This window comes from Loxodonta africana, chromosome 10 (assembly GCF_030014295.1).
Source record: "Loxodonta africana isolate mLoxAfr1 chromosome 10, mLoxAfr1.hap2, whole genome shotgun sequence".
NCBI lineage: Eukaryota > Metazoa > Chordata > Mammalia > Proboscidea > Elephantidae > Loxodonta > Loxodonta africana.
Window position 1 is genome coordinate 117,563,753 of NC_087351.1, and position 26,458 is coordinate 117,590,210.

At 50.6% G+C, this 26,458-nt stretch overlaps 1 protein-coding gene across 7 annotated transcripts in view; it reads right to left on the reverse strand.

Moving 5' to 3' along the window:
- Positions 1 to 52: 52 nt before the first annotated feature.
- Positions 53 to 26,458, reverse strand: part of PPP1R13B (protein phosphatase 1 regulatory subunit 13B) — a 105,855-nt gene continuing 79,449 nt past the window's right edge. For 2 of the 7 annotated variants that reach the window (XM_023546605.2, XM_023546606.2), the window contains exons 5-18: positions 19,484 to 19,585; positions 17,454 to 17,628; positions 14,802 to 14,998; positions 13,345 to 13,485; positions 11,993 to 12,173; positions 10,475 to 10,579; positions 8,493 to 8,656; positions 7,607 to 8,105; positions 5,725 to 6,482; positions 4,554 to 4,691; positions 4,351 to 4,484; positions 3,559 to 3,725; positions 2,196 to 2,395; positions 53 to 1,419 (exon numbers count right to left, since the gene is read on the reverse strand). In XM_023546605.2, coding sequence (XP_023402373.1) covers positions 1,378 to 1,419; positions 2,196 to 2,395; positions 3,559 to 3,725; positions 4,351 to 4,484; positions 4,554 to 4,691; positions 5,725 to 6,482; positions 7,607 to 8,105; positions 8,493 to 8,656; positions 10,475 to 10,579; positions 11,993 to 12,173; positions 13,345 to 13,485; positions 14,802 to 14,998; positions 17,454 to 17,628; positions 19,484 to 19,585 — 3,003 coding nt within the window. In that variant the 3' untranslated portion in view covers positions 53 to 1,377. Of the gene's footprint in view, positions 1,420 to 2,195; positions 2,396 to 3,558; positions 3,726 to 4,350; positions 4,485 to 4,553; positions 4,692 to 5,724; positions 6,483 to 7,606; positions 8,106 to 8,492; positions 8,657 to 10,474; positions 10,580 to 11,992; positions 12,174 to 13,344; positions 13,486 to 14,801; positions 14,999 to 17,453; positions 17,629 to 19,483; positions 19,586 to 20,806; positions 22,577 to 22,609; positions 22,829 to 26,458 lie in introns of those variants that run through there. The other 5 variants (XM_023546607.2, XM_023546608.2, XM_064293063.1 and 2 more) reach the window with 5 other exon arrangements.

Here is a 26,458-nt window from a genome sequence, read left to right on the forward strand (position 1 = left end):
CAAGCCACTGCCTCGTTGTGTGCAGGCAGGTACACACAGAACAGAGACTCCAGGCTGCTGGCGGTGTGGGAGCGGTTTATTGTGCGCTGACACGGTGGGGAGTGGGCTGGGGGGTGCTGGTCGCGCTCTCGTTTGTTCCTCATCACCACACCGCACAGGCAGCGCCCACGGCGGTGACTACAGCGCTGCGTCAGCCACTACGCACACCACACCACACAGGCAGCGCCCACAGTGCCGACACAGCGCCGCGTCAGCCACTACTCACATTATTTATACATAAATTACACACAAGGCTTACACATGGAAAATAAAGCCTGAGGGCCTACACTTCAATGAGGGGAAAAAAAAACCTCCAATTGAGTTCTGCTATCTTGAATGGTAAAGTCAAAAAATACTTTTGGTGTATAAAAGCCTGTACGTACAAGTCCAGCGTGAGTGAAATCCTTTAGTCTGCTGTAAATCTAGGAGAGCAGAACGGTCAGGCGGACCGGACCACTGCCTCCCCATACTCAGACCTCCTGTCCTGTCTCACCCACCCTGGGTCCTGCCTGAGGCTCCCTTAGCGCCCACTCCCCAGAGGCCCTGAACAGCCCATGTGAGCTCTCCCTGCCCTGCTCCTGCACCCACCCTGCACCTCCCGTGCAGTGGGCTCCAGTGTCTGCCTCCAGAGCAGAGGTAAATTCCAGCTGTGCGGACAGGAGCTGCCTGAGGGCAGCAAGGGGCCTAGAGAGTCATGGGGAGGGAGTGGCTGTTGAGGTTCTGTGAATAAATTAACTCTCTCCTCCGCCTGTTGCTCTGTTTTTACAGCCCTCAGGCCGTAGCACCAGCCAACACCTGGCCTTCCCGTCAACCCCACCAACACCCCAAACCCAGACTCAGTGGGGGCACAGGCCAGGCCATTACCGCACAGCTGCACTGGGCACAGTACTGAGCTGTGCCCACTCAGGGCTCCTCTGTAACAGAAGGATGGAGGGGTGTGGGGTAAGGGGAGAAGGCATGGGGGGATCTTCAGGAGGGAAGGGCTCCAGTGGGTAAGAGCAGGGGTGACATCTAGGGTAAATGAGGAAGTCAGCGAGAGCTTTGGCTTTACCGGCAACCCGCCAACAGTCATCACAGGGCTTGTTCTTGGCAACAGGGGTGGGGGTTCTGAAAGCTGGGTATTTATTTGAATTTACAGTAATTGGCAAAATCTGTCTCTTTGGAGGCATGAAGACTTTTCCCTGTTACCCGCAAACTGGGGAAGGGGCCTCCCTCACAACTGCGGGGTTCACATCGTGGGTGCCGTCCAGTAGGTGAGCACCATGAGGACACGAGTGGCTGCCTTCCTGGTGAAGCAGCAGGACAGGTTTCGGTGGCCCAGGGCTCCAGAAGGACAGTTCAGGCAAGGGTCCGCTGCCGAGGTTTGATCCGTGGATACAACTGGGACGTAACAGAAACACGTTAGTGCCAGGAGAGGGGGCTGAGGAAGAGGCAAGCTTGGCCACTGGACAGGGCTCCAGGTACAGAAGCAGGCGGGCCACAGCCGCGGCGTTCCTACCTGGAGACCTGCCCTATCAACAGCCCCTCTCTGTCTCTCATGGCACCGAATGCCACCCAGAATCTTCATAGTATACTTGTCCTTCTGTGTACTGTCTGGCCCACTAGGACGGGCACCCCAGAGGGCAGGCCTGTGCGGTCACTGCACTGCTCCCCTCCAGGACCTGGCACATGGAGGGTGCCCAGTGAGGGTCTGCAGAGTGAGTGAAGATCTGCCAGCCCCGAGGCACCCTGGAGAGAGAACGCTGCAAGGCCCTTCTGATGGGCTGTTCTCCCTCCACTACAGGGCAACCTGGTTACAAACAACACACAGGCAGCAAGCAACCTTTAAGCTTCGCCTCCCCACCCTCAGCTTCATTGAAGATATTTCTGGACAGCAGAGAATCCTGGATCAGGGAGTCTAGACTGGGGTGAGAGGAGTTGGGTGTGATGTTCCCGTGAACGAAGCACAACCCTTGGGCCACATGCAGCTCCCACAGAACAGACGGCCCAGCAGCTGCCATGTGCAGAGGAGGACACAGGCTCGGAGACAGGCAGTCTCCTGCCCGTGGTCACTCTGTGGCAGTGTTCTGTGACTGACTTAACAGGAAGTAGACAGGACTGTTAACTCCCCAACACAGCCTGGAGTGAGCCTGGGCAGTGGCACTGTGAGCACTTACCCCCAGCAAGTTCTTGGGCACGTAGCCCTCCCGGTCCCCCAGGCGGGCCCACCACCACTCGCTCTCGCTCTCATCCTTGCGCCTCAGCACGGTGATGGCGTCCCCTTCATGGAAGGATAGCTCGTCGCTGTTCTGGGCCTCGTAGTCCCACAGTGCGTACACCATGCCTTTGTTCATCACCCCCAGCTTCTCCTGCACCCCTAGGGGAGAGAGCAGCCGGTCAGCCTTCCAGAGGACTGTCTGCACGGGAGGCACCTTCCCGAGGAAGCTGAGACACATGTGCACGGCCGCGTGGCCAGGAAGCCAGAGCCACGCAAGGCGGCACTTCTCGCTGAACTCCTGAGTCGAGAGGCAAAAGTGTGTAGTTCTAAAAGTTTTTTTTTGAAGGTAAAACTTGCAACTTACATCTAGCACAGACTTCCAGAAAAAGGCAACAACTAAAGGAACTATATTGCTCCCCGATGGCAGGAAGTGATCACGAACGGCTATGACACTGCCTGAGCCACACTTGCTGAGCCCACTCACGGCCAGGCAGCGACTGGAGCCCAAGGACGGGCCTTCCGCCTGGACGTCTAGCTCAGATGCCGGACCAGGTAGCTCCCCACTCCTCCCTGGGTGGGCGTTGCAGTGGTTGTGCCCCCTCCCCCTACCGGCTGGTGTGGGGTCCTGTGCACCCCAGCCTGTCACACAGCCTGAGAGCTGGCTGCATGTCTGTTCTGCCATACTGGGAAGTTGTGGAACATGGGTGTGACTTATTTGTTTTGTGGGCACTGCTTTTGTTTATCGTTATATGCCTGGGCCTGAGGAAGGGCTGGGATACAGCAGGCCCTCATATCCCATGTTGAGTGACTCCCGGCTGTCTAACCCTTGGCACAGGAGACATAAAAACTTAATTAGGACGTGAGTGTCACTTATCAACTGGGGACAAATGGCAAAGCCCTGGGCCACCTCAAGGATGGACCAGCCTCCCCCAAGAAGAGTGGCTGGGCTGCCCTGGCCTGGTCCTGGAACACGCTGGACCTGGACAGACCTCCAGCCTCACTTGGAGCCTGGGTGCATGCCAGGAACCTTGTGCACACGAGGCGCTGCTTCGCCACCTCCACCAGCCTGTCCTGTCCTGAGAGACATCTGTGCAGCCACAGAATCCTTCTAACCACACAGACTTTCCAACGTTTTCAGGAGTAAGGCGGAGGTGGCCTCATCCTAGTGAGACTTGCCGGGCTGCCCTAAAGAAGGCAGGTGAGCCCCATATCCTCATGGCTCCTCAGGGCCCAGACGGCATGTGCTGAGGCAGCATCGTGCTGTATGCCACCCCTGTGGCCTAGGAGCAGGTATCACGGGGCCCACCGCGGCCCCCACATACCATATAGGAACTGGGAGCACTGAACGTAACCTTCCTCCATCTCTTCACACTTGTCCGCAGCAGTTTCAATGTCGCTAATGGTGGAGGCAAAAATGGCGGCACCGCTCTCGACCAGCTGCTTGCAGAGGTGAACGCTGTTGCAGGATGCGGCACAGTGCAGGGGAGTCCTGGATCAGACAGGAGGTCAAGGTGTGCATCTGGCCCTGCAGGGCCATGGCCACCCGGAAACCAGCCGCTCCTGTGGGGCGTGCTCACGGGGGGCACCATGCCTTGGTGCCCACGTGCTTCTCAGCTCTTTTTCACAGCATGATTTCCACTAATAAACTGCTTTGGACCACGTAAGCGTTTTTGAAAAAAGAGGGGTGGGGCAGAACAGACACCTTTCCGGATGTCCCAAACAACACCTAAGAGAGATCCCATAGGCCCCGCACCGTGGGGGCCGAGCCCTGACCCTGAAGCAAGTGAAAGCTCATGGCAGACAGCTGAGATGCTGTCACAGGGTCCAAGAACACCACGTGGCCATCTGAAAACACGGCGAGTGTGCAACCATCAGGTGCTGAGGCTACCGTGTTAACGAGGAAGCCACTGGAGAACCACCACCACCACGTCTTTAACAAAGCTCTCGGGAGAAGACGGGGCAGGCAGGCAGGAACACTGACAATGGCTGTCCTTGGGGGGCATGACAGGCATGCTTGCTGTCCTGTCTCCTCTACACTGCCCCGTTTTCTAGAACATGCACGTTTTTCTCTGGTAATGCACTCTCCCAAGCCCACGGCCCAGGGAGGACCTCACCATCCGTCACTGTCGGCGGCGTTCACGTTGACCCCAAAGTCCAGCAGGAACTTCACGATGTGGTGGTGGCCAGCGCAGACCGCGTTGTGCAGCGGTGTGATCCCTTCGTCATTGGGCTTGCTGGGGTCTTCCACCTGAGACACGGGGCCCACGTGAGCTCCCCTCCCACCCGACAGCACCCCACTGCGAGGGCCGCTGCTCACCTCATAGATGACCCTCTGCACCAGATCAAACTCTCCTTCCAGAGACGCATCCAGGAGCAGCGCCAGCGGGTTGAACCTAACCCTCAGGCCATGCCCGGTCCGCTCTGAGTTGGGTTTCTTCAGATTGGTCCGTTTGCCCTGGTGGGAAGAAGCGTGGTTCTGATGTAAAGTGCTGACAAGCTCAAGAGCGACACCTGGTCCCCCAGAAAGGAAAGGAGATACAAGAACTAATGCCTGAGGCAGGGGTCCCCAGGGTGCCCCCTGGCAGCTGCACCTGGGGTGTCAGACCCACAGGCTCAGCTACCAGGGAAGCTCAGCCCTCCATGTCACCAAGCACCCCCAGAGGGGAGCACTGCCCTAGGGTCTCTCAGAGGGCTACTGGCCCCCGTCTTGGAGGCACCATGGGAGGCAGTGTGGGATGTGATTTCCAAGCTTCTTAACTGCAATTCCTAGAGATCTCGCTTTGTGAGTCGCATAGCTCCCCCCATCCACGCTGACCTTCCTAAATGGAGCAGTGACGCCCAGCTGAGAGGACCCCAGCCCCCCATCCATGCTGACCTTCCTAAATGGCACAGTGACGCCCAGCCGAGAGGACCCCAGCCCCCATCCACGCTGACCTTCCTAATGGTGCACTGACGCCCAGCTGAGAGGACCCCAGCTCCCCATCCGCTGACCTTCCTAAATGGCTCACTGACGCCCAGCCGAGAGGACCCCAGCCCCCCCACCCACGCTGACCTTCCTAATGGCGCACTGACGCCCAGCTGAGAGGACCCCAGCCCCCCATCCGCTGACCTTCCTAAATAGCACAGTGACGCCCGGCTGAGAGGACCCCAGCCCACCTCTCTCACCCATGCTGACCTTCGAGGCCCTTGTGCTCCCCACGCTCCCCACCACAGAGCCCTTTTCTAAAAGTTCTTCCTTCCCCTCAGGAACACCTCCTGGGCACTCCGTGACTGGTCCTTGAGGGAAGGCTCCTGCAGCTGGTGTTCTCACACTTGTCTGTGTGACTACGTGACTGACTGTCTTCCCTACGCGGCCCCACAGGGGGAGGGACAGGTCTGGCCTGGCTTCCACTGTCCTCGGATCCAGCACCGTGCCCGGCACCAGGAAGTGTGCAGTGACCCCTGGCTGACTGAGAGGCTAAAGGGCGTGGCTCTGGGGAGACACCCACCGTCGAGGCTGCAGGCAGGGGGGCAGTGGGGGCCAGAGGCAGTGGGGGAACAGGCTCATCTCCCGGGGACGGGTCCTCGGCCACAGGGCTCGGGAGCTGCTCAGTGGACAGGACGGTGGCCACGTTGTTGTTGTCATCCTCTGCAGGCTCTGAGGGGTGGGGGGTGGTCTGGGGACAGATGAGCTGCTCTGGCTCAGGGGAGGGCAGCTCATTGTCATTGGCATCTGACGACGGGGCTGGCTCTGTGGGTAGCGGCACTGTGGGCAGGGCAGGCTCTCCCAGGTTCCCATTGGTATTGGCGTTCCCATTGTCCACGTCAGCCAAGGTGCCCATGAAGTCCTGTGGGGCGCTAGGCTGGTAGAAAGGGGCCCCCTCCATGCCGCCGGCCAGGGTGTTGAAGCGCTGGTACAGCAGCTTTTGGATGTTGGGCCCGCCAGGGCCCTCGGGCTCTGTGATGGAGCTGCGCTTCTTCAGAGGCCGTGGCGCATTGGCCAGCTTCCTGCGCAGGGCCTCCAGGTCGGCATCGCTCTGGTAGCGCAGCGGCGAGTGCACGATGGGTGTGAGCTTGGTGGGGCTGAGCGGCCGCGGAAGGTTCTCCATGCTGCTGCTGTCTCCAGGTGGGGCAGGGCTGTCCTGCTCCGGCTCCTTCTCAACACACTCGGAGGGCGGTGGCGGTGCACTGGTGGACAGCGCCCCATGGAGGAACGGTAGCGGGGATGGAGAGGTGGAGCCCGAGGGTAAGACGGGTTTGCCGTACACTGGGGGGACACAAAGCACAGTGAAGGTGGGCTCAGTGGGCCCAGGTCGCTGCCGCATCAGGGCACTCGGCAGCTCTGCCACACAGTGAGAGTGGGCTTGGGAGGGCCCAGGTTGCCACCTGGTCAGGGCACTGGGCACCTCTGCGTGGCAGACAGCTCCTAAGAGACGTGCGTGTCTTTTCTGTTGTTAAATTCTGATTTTGAACCCCAAGAAAATCCTTTGCGCGGAGAACTTCTACTGACTCCTTACGAAAGGTGGCATGTCTTCTCTAATTTACCGGTTTTACATTTGGGTTTCCAGAACAGTGGCTTTTCCAGATTAACGAAAGGTCGCTGACCTGACCTCCCTGCCCCAATCAAGCCCTCCTTGTTTTCTGCCCAAGGAAAACTAAACATGCAGCTGAGCCAGGACTCAGTTCAAGCCGGGGCGTGCTCCCTCAGGGAGGGCACGTGCTCCTGATGGCCCAGGAGCTCCTGAGAATGGTACAAGCCCACAGGTGATGCTGCACCTTTGCCGGGAGGTCCTGGCACTCGCAGGAATCCCTGAACTGAGAGCCTGGAGCTGCAGCCTGTGCCTGAACGTCTAAGGAGAACCAGGATCCTGTCTAAGGGCCAGAACCACCTGCAGCCTTAGAGGTGTGTGTGGAGCTGGGCTGTGCTCTCCCACCTTCCTAGCATACCTTGGCTTCCCCTCTGAGGCCTGAGGGTGGGCGGGCTCCTAAAGTAGCAGATAGTCCTCTGGCTTTGCCAGCCCCAGGAGCTCTGGTTTGGCCATGGCCACAGATGCCACGGGCCAGCCATGAAGGTAGAGCTCCCCACTCCCACCCGCTCACTGGCGTCTCCTGGAAGCAGGAGGAAAAAGATGGAATTCTTGAGATCTCATGGGCGCTGGATTTCCTCAGACGCTTGGACAGGATGTCATAGCCATGATCTATTTGCAAAATTGCTTGAATGCATCCTAACCTTTATACCCATCTCAAACCTACACCCATGCCAAACTGTGTAAGAATGAAGTTTAACCCTAAATAGCACGTGGCCCAGACACAGGGATAGAGGTGGGTACTTTTCCAATTGAAAGTATAACTTTCCACCCCCAGGAGAAGCCGCACATGAGCCCACAGTACCTGCTTTAACCGACTTGGTGACGGTGCTGTGCAAGGCCTGCTGGTAGCTCTTTGGGGGAGTGGCCTGTTGCAGGTACATGGAATATATGGAGCTGGAGTTCACCGTCTGGGGGCCCTTCCGGGGAGACTGCGGCCTTGACCCTTTGTCAGCCAGGAAGGGCCTAATGGCCACAGTCGGTGGGAGCTCAGGCTTGCCGTCACCAGCTGGGAGGACAGGTGGCCCCGACGGCGGGTACGTGGGGCTTGGGGGCACAGAGACCCTCTGCTGGATCTGCTGCGAGGTCCCCGGCTGGTGGCCACTGCTGGCTGGCAGCGGGGCGGGCATCTGCCGACTTGGCAGGCTGGCACTGGGCCTGGGCAGGCTGCCCTCTTTCCTCCTCTCCAGGGAATGTGTCGACCCTGGGCCCAAAGGTGCAGGACTCGGATATGTCCCGTAGCTTGGAGGCAGCTGCTTGCCTGCCCCTGGGATGGGTGGCGGCGCTTTACCAATCTCAATGCCCTAAATTGAGATGTTAAGGAAAAACAGTTCAGCCTCTGAAAAGTTAAGCACACTTCCATCTGTCAGGAGAGAACACAGAGTAGGATTTGTAATCCTTCAAATTGGCTTGCTGACTAAGACACAGGGCACCCGGCCGGAGCCAACCCAGCACATGGTCACAGGTCATCTGCAACAGAACTGACCTCGACTGAAAGATATCTACACTATAGGTGCAGATCGAGGTTTTAAGGTTCATTAACTCCTCCAGGACTTTGCGTATAATTTAGGGCGTTAGCAGGGTTAACTTGTCGAATGGTACCCCACATCCCTCAGATTAGGACTTCGGCAGAGCAACAACAGAGTGCAGAGCTTGCTTTAGTTTCTTTGGGACAAGGACAAGTGGCCTACCAGTTTCTCTGTGGCTCCTAAAGCTGCTAAAGGCAAAGGCTGGCTTGAGATGGTGCCCTGCTTCAGAGGCCCCTCCACGCTCGTGTCCTTCCAGTCCGCACTAGGTGCTGGCTTCACTGAGGAGCTAGAATTCTGTTTTAGTGTTGGCCAGTTTCCATCATTAGCTTGGAAAGAACACAGAATTTAGCAACTTTCTTGACATTAGTGGAATAAAGAATAACACGTAAGAAACAACAACAGTGCAGGCCGTCACATTCTGCACCCTACATTCACTGGTGACAGACCCCCACCACAGGCCAGCTGCACCCTCTCAAACACGACACACCTGTGCACAAGGCCCAGGCAGGGACTCGCTCAGCAAGCCATCATCGATGCCGGAGTCACCTTCCAGACGTTAGCAGACTCCAAGTGAGAGCTTTTCTACACATCTCCAGGCACAAGGACCAGCCTCAGTGCCTGAGGGACACGGCTTGCTGACGAGGGCAGAGACCAGGGGCCACAGGGAAGCACTCTGGAGCCCCGTTTAAGTCCAGGCCAAAGCCATTCTGTCAAAGCCACGGAGCAGAACGAGGACTGATACCATCAATACAGCAATGGGAAGGACTCGGCTTTTGATTTTATAATACGTTTGACCTGTACACCTTCCATTGTTAAGAGAGAACACGGACTCTAATCTGCTAGAAATTTCTGTCCTCTGAAGGCATTTACGATCACAGGAGGTGAGTGTGAGTTTTCTCTGATTTGAGAAGCAGCAATAGCAAGCTGTCATTTGGTTGCGGTGATCAGAAAGCCAGTCATCAACCCCAAGTTTTCTGGAAAGCGACATGTAGGTTTTTACAGGGCATTTTCCAAACTGAAAAAGGTGCAGAAGCGTTCATTCTACTGACACAGGGTCACGGGCAGTGATGTCCATGCATCGTGACATCTGAGGGGTCAGAATTACAGGACTCAGGCTCCTGTTTTTCCCCTTAACAGCCACAGGTGTTGAACTGGGTTGACGTAAGCATGCCAGCCCATTTGCACTCTGGGACTAAAAGTAACCAGAGGAACATGCTGGCGCTCCTGAGAACACACAGCCTCTCCCCTCGTCCCAGTCTCCAGCACCAGCAGCAGGGAAACCAGTCCTGCACACAAGAATAAAGCTTGAGTCAAACCCAGCTCACAGTCAAGGAGGGTACACATCTCAAACGTGCTCTGAGCTCAGCCACAGGAGGTGGCGGCACGTGTGTGGTAGACGACCAGAGCCAGCCCAAGCAGACAGCCCCACGTGCCCACTGCTACATGTCACTGCAGGCTAAATGTCACGTGCTGGCCGAGCCCCACAGGGCCCTGATGAGGCCTCCGTGGTCCAATCCCAGCCATCCCCTCGTTCCCTGTGGCCTGCCAGCTCCCTCCAGGTCAGGAGGACAGACATGTAGCTATGAATGTGTAGGCTCCCCAAGGGCACACCAGGGGGAAGCTCTGGTGACAGTAAAAAGCAGAGCTCTCAGGAGCCCAGGAGGGTAGGCAGGAGGCTGTGTGCCCTCTTGGGGTGACCCTGTGAGTGTCCCGCCACTTCAGGAGGGTCTCTGGACATCAGCCATGACAGACTCAGAAGCGGTGCAATTTTCTCCTTTCTCCAGAACGAGGCAGGAGGTATGAAGGAAGAGCACTTACTTTTATGAAAAAGGGACAATTATCTTCAAGTATGAAGGGATATTCCTGCACTGAAAAGAAAACCCAAAGCCTCATAATGAACTCAGAAAATCCTAACTTCCTAAAAGCATCCCTGCTGTGCCAACATCTGCTGCCTGTCTCGCATCATTTGTCAGGATGACCTGAGAAGCCAGGACAGGTGACAGCTACATGGAAGCTTTGTTGAGTCAGATGCCCTGAGCAGACCTTGATCAGTTTGGAAAAATAAATTGTTGATTTAGTACACGATTGTTGAGTGCACATTAACGAGAGTTGTGAGCGCCCACCAAGCCTGCCAGCTGACATACAGTTTACAAACAGGCCTGCAGAGCGCCGTGAGGAGCCGTGGGCCGGCCCAACATCCAGATCGGACACTGTCCACGGACCGGCCACCTTGGGTTTGCTGTGACCATCTGTGTGACACAAGAACCAGAACAGCCGACAGTGAGAGGTTAGATCCCTCAAACACCACAGCTCCACCTTGGGGCCTGGGTTTCCCCTCCAATTTGGGGGTCATCCCGGGGTTCCTGTATGCGGTCACCTGAAAGCATGATGGACAGACTAAAGCTAGTGCTGAACTCTGGAAGGACGCGTGTTTTGGGGCTCAGGGCGACTTTCTCTTTGCACTGTGCACACCCAGAGAGAAAGGGGCCTGGGAGACAGTTTCAGCTTGGAAGTTTTAAAACAGTCGGTGGACTGTGCTAATTACCTGCCATTGGGAACAGATGGGTATCTATGCCTACACGGGGCAGTTCAAACTATAGAGAACAGCTCCTCAAGGCAGGCTGCAACCAGAAGCGTACACCGACCCCAGCCTCTGCTGGCCAGGAGAGAGCACGGTGGTGACGAGGCCTGGCTGGGGACCCCTTCTCTCGCCTGTTCTCAGAACAGGCCCCAGACGCCACGGTAGGAGCGGCAGATGTGTCACTGCTCGTCCTCAGGGCCAGGCAAGAGGAAATGAAGCAAAAGACCAGCACAAACCTATGACCAATCCTGCCGAGGTGCTCCCAGTACAGGCCTGTTGGGGGCGAGCGGCAGTGCTGTGTCCACACACGGAGTGTCTCAGGTCGCTAATTCCCGGGTTCTGGGAGTCTACATGCTAGAGGGGAAGGTTCAACCCCAGTTGCAAAGAAATTCTTACTGAAAAGAAGCCCGGCTTTTTGATACCATAGTTTAAGACAGAACTGCCTTTCTCTGGCAGGTGAGCAGACCTCCATAGAAGACTGCATCATCCTGGTAAAGGAGACGCAGGTGTGGGACAAGGAAGGGCCTCTCCGCTCCCGGTGAGTTACACACCAACAGGGCTGGAAAAGGCCATGTCCAATCACACTGCATAGTTCTACAGTGGTCAAGCTCCAAAGTAACAGTGTTTAGGCTTTTTGAGCTATCGGATGTGCTGAGTAGAGCAAAAAAGAACAGCACTACCACCTGGCACCTGGCTTGGAGGGAGGGAGGCCCTTGATGGCTGGGCCAGGACAGTGGTGCACTCAGGCCGACCCCATGGCCGCTGGTAAACAAAAGCTTAGTCTAGAAGGGACCTGAGGGGCAGAGTGCTGAGTGGTTTGAAAAGCCACGCAGTAGAGATTTTCAGTTCAGTGAAATCACTGTTACTGTCGTGGCACGTGGCTCCCCGAACGTCCTGTAGAAGTCTAAGTACCTCAGAGTGAGGCTGCGGACAGGCGTGTAGGGTCGGGGCCTGCTGATGTGAGCCTCTCTGTGGTTCCCCCGTCAGCATGCACATGGGAGCCCCAGGGCTACCTGAAGTAGTCTCCCCCAGGCCACCCTCCTGCTCCACCCACAGGAAGAGGAGGGCCAGCACCACTCACCAGATTTGGATCGTCCGTGTGCGGCACTGGAGGCGATAGTCAGAGACTGGGGCTTGACAGGGTCCCCCGGGACAGAATAGCTCCCAGCGCTGGGCACCTGGATGTAAGGCCCCACTGCGGCGACTCTGCCGGATGCGCTCAGGGAAGACTGCGGCGAGGATGTACCATTCACACGGCTCAGCTACAGGATGGGAGGGAACGAGAGTCAACATCCCCCAAACTCAAAGAAATATTCAGCCTAGGGCAACACACTATCTGCTGGACGTGAACCACTCTGCAGTGATCTGTGCGTACACGCTCCATCACCCTACAAACCAGTATTCAGAAAGGGCGTGAATTTAAACACAGGACCTCAACCAACAGGCCCACAGGAGCGATTCTCTCTAACACCTACCCACTGGCCAATGAAAGTGGTAAGGGTGTCATAGGACACATTGCCCAGCAGCCCCCGTGGACACGTGGACAAGGCTCCTTCTGCCTTGGAGCCGCTTTCCTTCCCTTGGGTGGGAGCTGAGCGCACTGGTCAGAGCCCGGGGTCAGCAGCTTCAGCCTGCTCTGCCACTCAGTCACTGGGTGAGTGACCTGGGCCAGTGACCTAACCCTTCTATCACCTATGGGGAATGAGAATAGGGTGGAAAGGACTGTCACCATCTTAATTTTTTTTCAGTGAGTATGGCATAGTGGTTTTTTTTTTTTTTTTTATGGCATGGTGGTTAAGAGCTATGACTGCTGATCAAAAGGTTGGCTGTTCAAATCCATCAGGCGCTCACTGGAAACCCTATGAGGCAGTCCTACTCTGTCCCTTAGGGTCGCTATGAGTCGGAATCGACCCAACGGCAACGAGTTTTATTTATTACCTTTGAAATTCAAAAAACCAAATACAGATAATTTTAAGAAACCACCAGCCCCCTAAAGCCCTTTGCTCAGGAGTTCACAGGACGCCTCCACCTGGGTTACCGCTAAGAGTCCTCGCAACAACTCCAGAGGAGTGTGACAAGGACACAAGGTTCAAAGGTCATGGAGCTTGCCTGACACGGCTCAGCTTGAGACGGCGGAGCCAGGACGGAGCCCAGGCCCTGCGACTCCAGCGTCACTGAGCGTCCCACAGTGGGCGGGCAGAGGGAGGGCACCAGAGCCCAAGGGCTGCAGGCTGGACTCTGTCAGCTGGGAACTAATGAGCCTTTGGGAAAGCTGACTTTGCTCTACTGTGGTTTTGAGGGCTCAGGGACAACATATATGCTAATAACAGCTGTGGTGGTGAAGAGGGCAGAGTGCCACTAGGGGAGATGTGCAGTGTTTGGTGAACTGTTTTCAGTGGTCTGTCTCACAGGAATCTGGTCTTTGTCACGTGCCTGAATTTTTTTCCCGTAGAGACGTTCACGCAGCTCGTTGATCCGCTTGTCCATCATGGCCACCTCCATGTTGCGTTTATTTAGAAGTTCCTTCTGCTGCTGGAGTTTTGAATTCTGTTCCTGGTTAAGCTGGTTACGAATCTGCAAAACAGAGAGAGCAATTTTTACGTTCAACATTAATTAAAAGGTCAAATTCTCACTACCAGGGAGATTAAAAAAGGAGAGGTGGCATTAAGTTCTCATGCACAGTTTACACACATGCACTGCCATGGTGTGCGAAGAATCCTATGTTCTCATGCACATTTACACACATGCACTGCCACGGTGTGCGAAGAATCTTATGTACAGCACAGACAAAGCCAAGACGCGTTTATGAAGGAACAAAGAAAGCTCAGACACCTCTAAGTGTTTGTCACCTTTGAAGCATACAAAGAACGATTATGTGAAAATGACGACTACGGTCCTTGGGAAGGACGCTTCAGGGACACCAGCCCTGGAACAAGACCCTCTCAGTACCGAGAGTCTTTGTTTGCTCTGCCCCAGACAGGGCTGTGTCATGCCACCACCCACCACTGAGTGAACTGCCTCACCACGGGGGCTGGGAGACCTCACAGAGATGCTCTGAGCCACCAAGTAGGCCGCTTGGACATCACTGTATTGGGGGCAATAAATTGTGTTACACTCTAAGTCTCTTAAAAGGTAAACAGAATCCTAAATTCCTTTTATACTTTATTCCTATGCATTAAAGTGAAAGAATTTAACAACGAGAGATTTTACTCTCTGCAGTCAAACGCTCTTATAAAAGGACAGAATACTTTTTCTATCAATAGCAGAATTACAAAACTTGTCTCTCACTTGAAATATCACCCTCTGAATGACAACTATGGAAATCTTGGGATTTAAAAATAGGCATCTATCTCGTCAAAACAGTTTACATAAAGCCTTAAATACACAAAGCTTAATTCTTTACTAGTTCATTACACTGCCAATTAAACTCTTCTGTACCGGAAACATTAGAAGGCAGTCACAGAGAACCACATACTGTGTGATTCCACGTATCTGAAACCCCAGAACAGGCAAATCCGTAGAGATAGAAGGCAGGTTAGGTGGCCTGGGCTGGGGGATGCAGCGGCAGGGGGATGACAGCTATGGAGTGGGGTTTCCTCTGGGGGTGATTAAATGACCTGGAATTGATTGCAGAGGCAGATGCTCTAAAATCCACTGAGGTGCACATTTAAACGGTGAACGGTATAGGGTACGGGCAATACCTCAGTAAGCTGTTAAAACATGACTTGGGACTGAGTACATTTTGTAGCTACTCTTGAACTGGAATCCATCGCTTTGCTTCCAATCCCTGAGACGTCCTGCCTACACTGAGGGAGAGGCAGGCAGACAGACAGACAGACAGGTAAGGCTAGCTTACTGTGGTCCCTCCACAGAGCCAGGCCGAGAACTACCTGCAGCTCCTGGTATAGTCTCTTCAACTCCACCGCTGCCGGCCCCGTCAACTTGCCGTTGTAAGGCTGGAATCCATTCAGTTTTCCCTTCTTTAAATCTTCCAACTGCTGACTAAGCTGATCGACTCTCAGGATTGCAGTCTGTACCTCCTGCTTCTTTTCCTGGAACATGGCACTAAATCTTTCTATTTCAGCAGCTGCATTCCCACCCAAAAAAGAAAAGAAAATTTATTTCAACAATGTAATAAAGACGACGACAGGGCCTCTGGGGTGGGTAAGGATGGGCAGTAAGTATACGAATCTTTAAAAAATATCACTTAGTTGACGCTCTACCCTCTTTAACTAACACCCTGGACTCTAACAGCATCCAGTGTCCACCCCTGGAGAAAATCGTGCTATGTATATTGAAAACACATTTCATACAGCCAACGATTTTACTTGTATTGACTGTTCAATGCCTTTTAATTAGGGCAATTCACCCAAAACCTAGGTAGTCAAGCCAACCTAGGTATCTAAGGGTACCAATAGACCACAGGCTCCACCAGGCCAGGACTGCCATGCCCGTGACCAGGACCCCAGCACAAAGCAGGCACTCACCTAATGGGGAGTAAAATCACAAACAGCTCACACAGAAAGAGCAAGCATCTTAATAAAAAAGCAGATAAAATTTGAGCCTTTTGGTGCAGACAGACGCTCACGGTAGTATTAGTGAATGTTGGTGACGAGAGACCCTCACAGTGGTATTAGTGAATCCTGGTGAAGGCGGACCCTCACAGTGGTATTAGTGAATCCTGGTGAAGATAGACCCTCACAGTGGTATTAGGGAATGTTGGTAAAGACAGACCCTCACAGTGGTATTAGTGAATCCTGGTGAAGATAGACCCTCACAGTGGTATTAGTGAATCCTGGTGAAGGCGGACCCTCACAGTGGTATTAGTGAATCCTGGTGAAGACAGACCCTCACAGTGGTATTAGGGAATGTTGGTAAAGACGGACCCTCACAGTGGTATTAGTGAATCCTGGTGAAGGCGGACCCTCACAGTGGTATTAGTGAATCCTGGTGAAGGTGGACCCTCACAGTGGTATTAGTGAATCCTGGTGAAGATAGACCCTCACAGTGGTGTTAGTGAATCCTGGTGAAGATAGACCCTCACAGTGGTATTAGGGAATGTCGGTAGAGACGGACCCTCACAGTGGTATTAGTGAATCCTGGTGAAGGTGGACCCTCACAGTGGTATTAGGGAATGTTGATAAAGACAGACCCTCACAGTGGTATTAGTGAATCCTGGTGAAGGTGGACCCTCACAGTGGTATTAGGGAATGTTGATAAAGACAGACCCTCACAGTGGTATTAGTGAATCCTGGTGAAGATAGACCCTCACAGTGGTATTAGGGAATGTCGGTAGAGACGGACCCTCACAGTGGTATTACTGAATCCTGGTGAAGGTGGACCCTCACAGTGGTATTAGTGAATCCTGGTGAAGACAGACCCTCACAGTGGTATTAGTGAATGTTGGTGAAGACGGACCCTCACAGTGGTATTAGTGAATCCTGGTGAAGGCGGACCCTCACAGTGGTATTAGTGAATGTTGGTGAAGACGGACCCTCACAGTGCTATTAGTGAATCCTGGTGAAGACGGACCCTCACAGTGGTATTAGTGAATCCTGGTGAAGACGGACCCTCACAGTGGTATTAGTGAATCCTGGTGAAGACGGACCCTCACAGTGGTATTAGTGAATCCTGGTGAAGACGGACCCTCACAGTGGTATTAGTGAATGTTGGTGAAGACGGACCCTCACAGTGGTATTAGTGAATCCTGGTGAAGGCGGACCCTCACAGTGGTATTAGTGAATGTTGGTGAAGGCGGACCCTCACAGTGGTATTAGTGACTCCTGGTGAAGACGGACCCTCACAGTGGTATTAGTGAATCCTGGTGAAGATGGACCCTCACAGTGGTATTAGTGAATCCTGGTGAAGACGGACCCTCACAGTGGTATTAGTGAATCCTGGTGAAGACGGACCCTCACAGTGGTATTAGTGAATCCTGGTGAAGACGGACGCTCACAGTGGTATTAGTGAATCCTGGTGAAGACAGACCCTCACCGTGGTATTGGTGAATCCTGGTGAAGACGGACCCTCACAATGGTATTAGTGAAGCCTGGTGAAGACGGACCCTCACAGTGGTACTAGTGAATCCTGGTGAAGACGGACCCTCACAGTGGTATTAGTGAATGTTGGTGAAGATGGACCCTCACAGTGGTATTAGTGAATCCTGGTGAAGATAGACCCTCACAGTGGTATTAGTGAATCCTGGTGAAGGTGGACCCTCCCAGTTGTATTAGTGAATGTTGGTGAAGACGGACCCTCACAGTGGTATTAGTGAATCCTGGTGAAGACAGACCCTCACAGTGGTATAAGTGAATCCTGGCGCACCCACTCTCCAACTAGTGGGCTGCTGTCACCAGTGGAAAACAGGGTTTTTCTACAGCATTGCCGGCGCATTTAATCTAGGTAACCCCATCCTTCAGGTGCAGATAGCAGAGAAGGCACGTCCTACACTGAGGGTCGGTCAGATCATTTGTGACCGACTGTCAGCAAGTGGCCTCCACACAGCTTCCATGGGCCTGCGGAGCTTGGAGGTGGGCACGTACACAGGTTGCCGTTCATGATTTTACTGTAGTCCACCTGCCCTCTCATGGCACGGATTTTCTTCAGCTTATTCTCCTGGGCTTCAACGCGTTCTTTCAATTTCTGAAGCTTTTCATTTTCAGAAATAGACTGCTGCTGACGGCGCTCCTGCTGCTTCAGAAAATGTAAACGCTGTTCCTAACAAGAGGGAAAAAAAAACCCTAACTTTGGAAATTGAAATGCACAATTACTTTTATGCATTAAATAAAATTTGAACGGACCCCCCAGTCTCGCCTACGTTAACGACTATTAAAGACAGAAGGCTAGAGGCGTCCTGCACACATCAGACCACAATGCACTGAAGTTCCTGGGCACGCAAGGGTGTGAGACGGCAAGAGCTTGGGGATTGATTTTTAATGGATTTTACTAAGCACACTGATCTGCACCATTCGGTGAACAGAAAACCAAGGGCAGGGAGGACATGGACCTGCTATTTATTCTACCCACGAGCTCAATTCCGTCTTCACTCTGTCACATGAGTGAGTTCCAGCCAGCCTCGCTTCCTGCTTTTAGTTACAGGCTTCCTGGTGCTATAACGTGGCTTCACAGGTCCATTATTTCAGAAGGAAACAACCCTGACTAGCAAAGGGTTTTATATGAAAGAAGTAAGGCGGACGGGGAGGAGGTAAACTCCTAATTTGCTAAATGACACCAAACAATCAAGGAAGTGCTTGTTTTCTTCAGTATTAGCTTCTTCAGGAACTAATGAAATGTTTTATAGTAAAACAGCAACAGGGTAATCCTAAAATAAAATACATGCGATACTCTTAAATAGTTTTTTTTCCCTATTAATGTGAAAACCTACCTTAAGGATACCAGTCAACATTAAATATTCATGGTCCCATATGTATGCATAAAATGTACCTAAATAAGGCAAGGTTTAAGGTGTGATCATGCAGGCATTATAAACTGCACTCTAAGGTAGGAAAGTATGTGCTTACATTTGTAAAAATTAGCATTAACTCCTAAGTTACACTGTTAAAAATATCTAAGAGATTATTTTTAAAAGCAATACTCTTAGATTAATATTTGGGAAGGAAATCAAAAGTAAATTAGAAAATTTCACGATTCTGTAATACTATCTGATGGCACATAACAACATAATACTATCTACATTTCGTCGTAGAAATCTTATTAATGGGATGAAATATTTTCCAACTTAACTTTTAATTGCTTTTTATTCTTATAAATGTAATTGACTTTGCAAAACCACTTTTTAAAAACAAGTCCAACTTAACATTCAAGTGGACAGTACAATGAACTTTAGCCACCCAGTAAGTGAGGAAAATCAGGTATTCGGTTACTGAGAACAGGTCTCTACAGAAGGAAGCAGTAAGGCTCAGGAACGCTTACGAGACTCTCTTTTAAAGCGGTTTCCGAATATTCTAAAATTATTTACAAAGGGCATCATTTCCAGCAGGCATGGGTGGCAGGCCTATCAAGTATGACTACATCATCACTGAGAGGGATCTCAAGTCCCACAGCAAACATACAGCCTGAGGTAGACAGGGAGCACCACTGGGCCCGTGCTGTAATAAACCAAGTGAGCTCCTGAGAGAATGGCACCACAGGAGCCCGACAGCCAGCTGTCATTGGTTTCAGGGCCCACTACCAGTCTTCTCATCGCGGAGGCTGGCTGACTCTGGAACACAAATACACCCACTGAGGGCATACTCAGGGAAAAAAGGAAAAGCTTCCCTTCTTTCCAAATTGTTATCTACAACTTTGATATGGTCAACCACTGGGGTGTGTGTGTGTGTGTGTGTGTGTGTGTGTGTGTGTGTGTGTGTGTTGCTCTTCCCATCTCAGGAAACTGAAGTACGCATCTATTATGACAGAAGGGATAATAAAGAGAGAAGGACACTGTGTTTAGCCCTTCTGTGGCATGGTCCAATGTTGTGTTACCCATGAACGTATCCATCTCAATCTAAAATAATGGCTGGGGAATGTAATTTTTGAACAATGCTTCCACACCTCTGCTTTTACAACTCACCTTGGCAACCAACATTTGCTGCTGATTTTCAATCTGCTGCTGTTGCCTAGCTGCCATATCTTGGAGTTCTGAGAGGGTAAGTTCAACACGTGGGTTCCCAACCTACAGAGAACAACATACACCAAGCGTGGAACGTACGTTTATCTGCACAGCCATCATTCTCCAGTGTCGGGACAGGAACGTCAGGAAGTCAGGAGAATACCAGTCAGTCTGTTTTCTCCTAAGAACTTTTCCTAGCTGCTGACTGCTCGTATTAGGTATATACATACGACGGTTTTTCTAATGCATAAACATCAGATACCATATTTAATAAGGGACTCAACTTTAAGCAAATCTTTGCAAATGTGTATCACAAGTGACACGTCTCCTTTTTGACTGGCTATTTAACAGGTGTATTTGAGAAAACGGGACTATCTTAAAGATACAAAACCTAAAAAATAAATGTGCAAGTGACACCTGAGAACAAGTGCCACCTCACTGTCAACTGGTGTTGAGAAAATGAAGTAGAGAATAGATTTTTTACAAACCTCTTGTTAAACACACTGTACTTATGGCCTACACAGAGGACTGGCCCACCATCTGATAGTTATGTTTGTGAAATGAATACAAAAGGTAACATCTAGAGGAATGGCACCTGATGGAATCTGAAAGCATATCCCATTCTCTGTTAATGATGAAAAATAATATTAATATCAAACTCTTTTACTGTGCTTATTCCATGCCTTGCACTGAATTACATGCTTTGCATATATTAACCCTTATAAGCTTCACAATGACCCTATATGGTAGGTACTATTTTATCTGCATTTTACATATAAGAAAACCAGCACAGCAGTTGCAATGATTTGCTCCAGGTCACATGGCTCCTGAGTGACAGGGCAGAGACCCAGAGCCATCATGTTCCTGGTCACACAGACACACTATTTACTACACATATGCTGGTGAGCTAGACTTGTCCTGTGTACCATGTCATATAATCAGCAAACGTGTGTGATGGGTACGTTCACCCCACTTGGTGGAGGAGGAATCGTGGGTGGGAGGTGATGCCAACCAAGTCTACCTTCCTCCAAACCCTTGGGTTCTAGCCTGTAGGCCACACAATCCTTCCTCAGAGCTTCCTCAGAACCCTTTCCTTCTACCACCCTTATACCCTCTTGTCATTCTTTTCATATATGTATATAAAATTTTATTTATTCTGTTATTGTCGTTGAGAATATACACAGCAAAACATACAATCCCATAATTTCTACATGTACAATTCAGTGACACTGATTACATTCTTTGAGCTGTGCAACTATTTTTGGTTTAAGGTTTAAAGATTACCTCAGGGCAATAGTTTCAGGGGTTCGTCCAGCCTCCATGGGTCCAGAAAGTCTGGAGTCCATGAGAATTTGAAATTCTGTTCTACATTTTCCCCCTTTAGATCAGGCTCCTTCTGTGGAATCTTTGATCAAAATGTTCTGTAATGGTAGCTGGGCACCATCCAGTTCTTCTGGTCTTAGGGAAGGAGGCAGTTGTCCGTGGAGGCAGTTAGCCACGCCTTCCATATCCTCCTCCTATTCCTGACTCTCCTTCTTCCTCTGCTGTTCCAGGCAAAAAGAGACCAACTGTGCCTTGGATGGCTGCTTGCAAGCTTCTAAGACCCGAGGCACTACACAACCAACTAGGAGGTAGAATAGAAGCACTAAACATGTTATTAGGCCAATTAACTGGGATATCCCATGAAACCATGATCCTAAACCTCCAAACCAATAAACCAAATTTCATGAGGTTTTTAGTTGTACACAGTCAGCCTCAGCAGCTCTTTTTTTGTCATTGTTGTAAATATACCTATCATATAATTTTTGCCAATTCAGCTTTTTACAGGTGTACAACTTATTGACAGCAATTAGAGTAACGGGCTGTGCAGCTCTACCCTTAGTCAACACGGTATTTCCATCTCCATTGACCCCACCTTTCTCCCTTCCTCCTGACCTTGGTAACCATGAATAAACTTTGTTCTCTATACATTTGTCTTTTCATATAAGTAAGGTCATACAATATTTGTCCTTTTGTGATTGACTTATTTCACTGAGCACAATGTCTTCCAGCTCCATCCATACTGCTGTTGTTGTCAGGGACCCTGGGGTCAGTTCTGACTCACAGTGACCCTATGTATAACAGAAGGAAACAATGCCTGGTCCTGTGCCATTCTCCCAACTTGCTACGTCTGAGCCCACTGTTGCTGCCACTGTGTCAGTCCGGCTCCTTGAAGAACAAATCTGTCTTGGAAGAAGTATGGCCAGAATACTCCTCAGAAGCGAGGATGGTGAGACTTTGTCTCGCATACTTTGGACAATGTATGTTACCAGGAGGGACCCGTCCCTTGAGAAGGACATCCATATCGTAGCATGTATCAAGACTCCCTTTCTCCTACTGACTAAATAGTATTCCATTGTATATATGTACCACGTTTTGTTTATCCATTCATCTGCTGATGGACATTTAGGTTGTTTCTACCTTTTGGCTATTGTGAACAGTGCTGCAGTGAACACTGGTGTATAAGACCCTACTTTCAAGTCTTTTGGGTATATAAGTATTTTTTTGGTTTCCTCGTCCCTCAAACGGCTTAGAGATAACAATGAAAAGCAGACACGTGAGAAAGTTTAACTGTTTAGTATTCTGATCCTTACACCTAACAAGATAGAGCTAACATTTTACCTTATTTAAACCAGAAAGCATTTTCTTTACCAATATATACATCTACGTTCTCTTCACATGTGTTGTTTTGCGTGATATACTCCTGACTATACAACCAATGTATGCCACGTTGTCATAAATAATATAGGTACTGTATCTTATGTGTACATTAATGTATATTAATTATATTTTAATAGAATGTTATTGAGGAAGATTTTACATAAGAAAAAAATATAAATCATAAGTTGACAGCTCAGTGAATTATTTCAAAGTCAACATGCCTATATAATTAATTGTATTTTAAATGGGTTAAAAAACACATGCCATCATAAACTTTTTTTTTTTTTTAAAACAATTGTTTATTTTGCAAATGAATTTGCAATTTCAGCAGGTTTCGTCAGGGACAGCTCATCGCTACTCCACGCATCATCAGTGGAAGTGGCTCACCTGGGAGCTGAAAGATACACTTGCATGATGCGCCACCAAGGACTGAAAAAAATGGCTTTGAGTTTGGCCGGGCGCTCAGCTGGGGGTGTGCACCAGAAGTCTTGGTTTCTCTCTCCGTCACAGCATGGGGATTCTGTAACTGCACCAACACAATTACTCTTCAGACACTTCTTAGAACAGGGACTGGGGCGGCATACAGTCACTTGCAATTCTGCAATTCTGGTGGAAATTGTTGCCATCATAAACTTTTAAGTGAACAAATATTTAACATTTTACACCTTAGTATATAGTCCCTTGAGGCGCCTGGTGGTGCAACAATTAAGTGCTCAGCTGCTTACCAAAAGATCAGCAGTTCAAACCAACTCAGTAGCTCTGTGGGAGAAAAACCTGGCAATCTGCTCCTGTAAAGATTAGTCTAGAAAACCACATGGGGCAGTTCTACTCTGTCACTAGGGGTCGCTGTGGGTCAGAATTGACTTGACGGCACACAACAACACATACTGTCTTAATTGTTCAACATAAAATTTAGTAAAAAGATGCACCTTTAATACAGTTAAATTCTTTATAACTGACCTATCACTGTACCCACTTTCCAGGTAAACTAGACCCCATCACAATTTTAAATTCTCCACATGAACTCAAAGAAACCTACCACCCACTTTCTTGCTTATTTCTTTTAATGGCATCGCACAAGAAGAAACCAGATTCTGTTCCCTTCGGCCGTCAAGGCCCTGATGACGGTAGCTCTACCTGGTAAGCTCAACCACAGGTCACACCCAGGACAGGCCACATCCATGACTGAGTCAAATAAGCACAAGCGTTCTCTCCGCGGCAGCCAGGCAGGCCCCACAAAGGTAGGCCCAGAAAAAGGGTATGCCTTGCCGTCCTGAAGCTGTGTGGCCCAGCAATCAGGGTCCCTCGAACAGTGTTGGTTCACTGCCTGAATCCTTGGTTCCAGGGAAATGACTTATGTTCCCCGTGAGCCCAGTTCACTCCCAGCCTACACGACATCACTCATGTTCCACAGCAGACACTGCCCGTCCTGCTCCAGGCCTGACAGAGACAGCCAGAGCTCCCCGCACAGCCCATCCTGTCACTTGTTTGGTCACAGCACCTGCTTGTCTCCCCACACCGCCACAATCGACTCAAAGACGATAAAGTAGCACACACGCTGCTAACTTAAAACTCTTTTGTATACAAAATACTTGCCTGACATATGCCTTGTCCCAGGAACCCGCTAGCCAATGACAGAGCTGGCGAGACTCTGGACGCTCAGTAGCGGAGTCCTGACTCATTTGGCACCCACGGTCCCTGGTCCAGGGCCTGGCCACAGCCCTCGGCTAATGCTTGTTGACTAGATTAATAAAAGTTTCAACTTTGGAAGCCATCACTTCTCTCGCCTTTTCACAGCATGTGAGGCCCTGCTCACACTCCAATGTGGATATCATCTTTTCAGACTCAAAAGCCCAGGCTTCCTTTTCCTCTGTCTCCCTAAGGAGGGGTTCCCATCCTCCTCACCTCATAACTCAAATTTGCTCTAGCCACATGTTGCCTTAAAATCAGGAAAGGTGTGCATCAGGATTGTATCCTTCCGCCACTGCCACCTAGTAAGGCAACAGCAGTTCAATGGGACTTTATACACGGAGCAGCTAGAGTCAGAGATGGAAAACAGGCTCAATCCCTGCACCCGGACGCAGGTCCAGACCCAGGTTTCCTCCTCTGTTTACCTCGAAAGGCGATGGTGAAGGTGTGAGCAGTACACATGCTCCGTACTGAGACGCGGTGATGATCCCTCACCTCCACACGCAGCCACGGTCCTAGACGCTGCAGGCGACCTAGAGGGAAAGGCAAGCGTACTCGCCCCCAACTCAGTCTCCTCTGTGACCAACGAGGCGGGAGTATCACCACACACGCAGCAGTGCGCTCACTCTGCCAAATTCAACAATGAGGACCAGAAACAGCGCTCAGTCTTTCTTTACGCTGGTACTTTCCCAGTGTGGTGGTGGGGACATGGACTGTCACTGTGCCCCGCCTTGCACGGCTCAGGGAAGCTCATAAAAGCAGGGCGTCTCAGTGACCCCGGGCGCTCATCAGGGGGAACACAGGCCTAACATCAGACCATCAGTCCGAACAGGAAGCCAGGCCTTTGTGCAATGCAGTGCCCGACTTTATGGAAGTTCCAAGTAAAACGTCACCTCAACACTCACAGTAATAAAATTAAAAGGCGGTTTTCTGATTTTCTTACAGTCCTCAATCTACGACTGGCAACTTTAGAAAGAGTGGTGAACACATATTCTAGTTCACTTCAGATACAGAACTTCAAACCATCACACTGGTGAGAAGCCAGCAACATGGGATGGCAACAGGTCAGTGAAGAATACATCGTAAAATTGTTTACTTTTCAAATCAACTTTACTGAAGCACAATTTATATACGATAAAATGCACCCGTTTGAAGTGTACTGTTGAATGAACGTTGACATCCGCAATTCCTGGTGTAGCCACCATCCAATCAAGACACAGAGCATTTCCATCAGCCTTTGGAGTTCCCTAACATCGATCCCCAGACAACTAGAAATCTGTATGTTTACGTGTGTGTGTGTATCTGTGTGTGTGTGTGTGTATATACGTATTTTTTGCATGAGAGATGAGTTGTGTTTGTTCTAGAATTTCACATGGATGGACCCTAAATGGGAAGAAGCACCTGGGTTCATCGTCCACCACAACGGTCCTGAGAGTCACTCATGGTGTTGCATACGCCAGTTATTTGTTCCTTTTCACTGCTTAATAGTATCTTATTGCTGAGCAGTACAAAAAATTATGAATAACATTGCAAATTAACACTTAATTGTGTTCATGCAGAACCCGTGCATAGGCCAAGACGCAGTCGTTCTTACAGAACAAGGGGATACTGCATGGTTTAAAATCAGGAAAGGTGCGCATCAGGGTTGTAGCCTTCCACCACGCTGAGTAATTAATCTGAGAAGCTGGACTATGTGAAGAAGAACATGGCGTCAGGATTGGAGGAAGGCTCACTAACAATGTGCAATAAGCAGACGACACAACCTTGCCTGCTGAAAGTGAAGAGGACTTGAAGCACTTACTGATGAAGATCAAAGACCACAGCCTTCAGTATGGATTACACCTCAGCATAAAGAAGACAAAAGTCCTCACAGCTGGACCAATGAGCAACATCATGATAAACGGAGAAAATACTGAAGCTGTCAAGGATTTCATTTTACTTGGATCCATAATCAACACCCATGGAGGCAGCAGTCAAGAAATCAAACAACATATTGCATTGGGCAAATCTGCTGCAAAAGACGTCTTTAAAGTGTTACAAAGCAAAGATGTCACTTTGAGGACTAAGTTTTGCCTAACCTAAGCCATGCCATTTTCAATTACCTCATATGCATGTGAAAGCTGGATAATGAATATGGAAGACCAAAGAAGAATCGATGCCTTTGAATTACAGTGTTGGCGAAGAATGCTGAATATACCATGGACTGCCAGAAGAATGAACAAGTCTGTCTCGGAAGAAATATAGCCAGGGTGCTCCATAGAAGCAAGGATGACGAGACTTCATCTCATGTACTTAGGACATGTTGTCAGGTCAGGAGGGACCAGTCCCTGGACAAGGACATCATACTTGGTAAGGTAGAGGGTCAGTGAAGGAGAGGAAGACCCTCAACAAGATGGACTGACGCAGTGGCCGCAACAACGGGCTCAAACACAGCAACGACTACGAGCATGGTGCAGGACTGGGCAGTGTTTTGTTCTGTTTTACACAGGGTCACTATGAGTCAGAATTGACTCAATGGCACCTAACAACAGTAACAGTATTTCATTA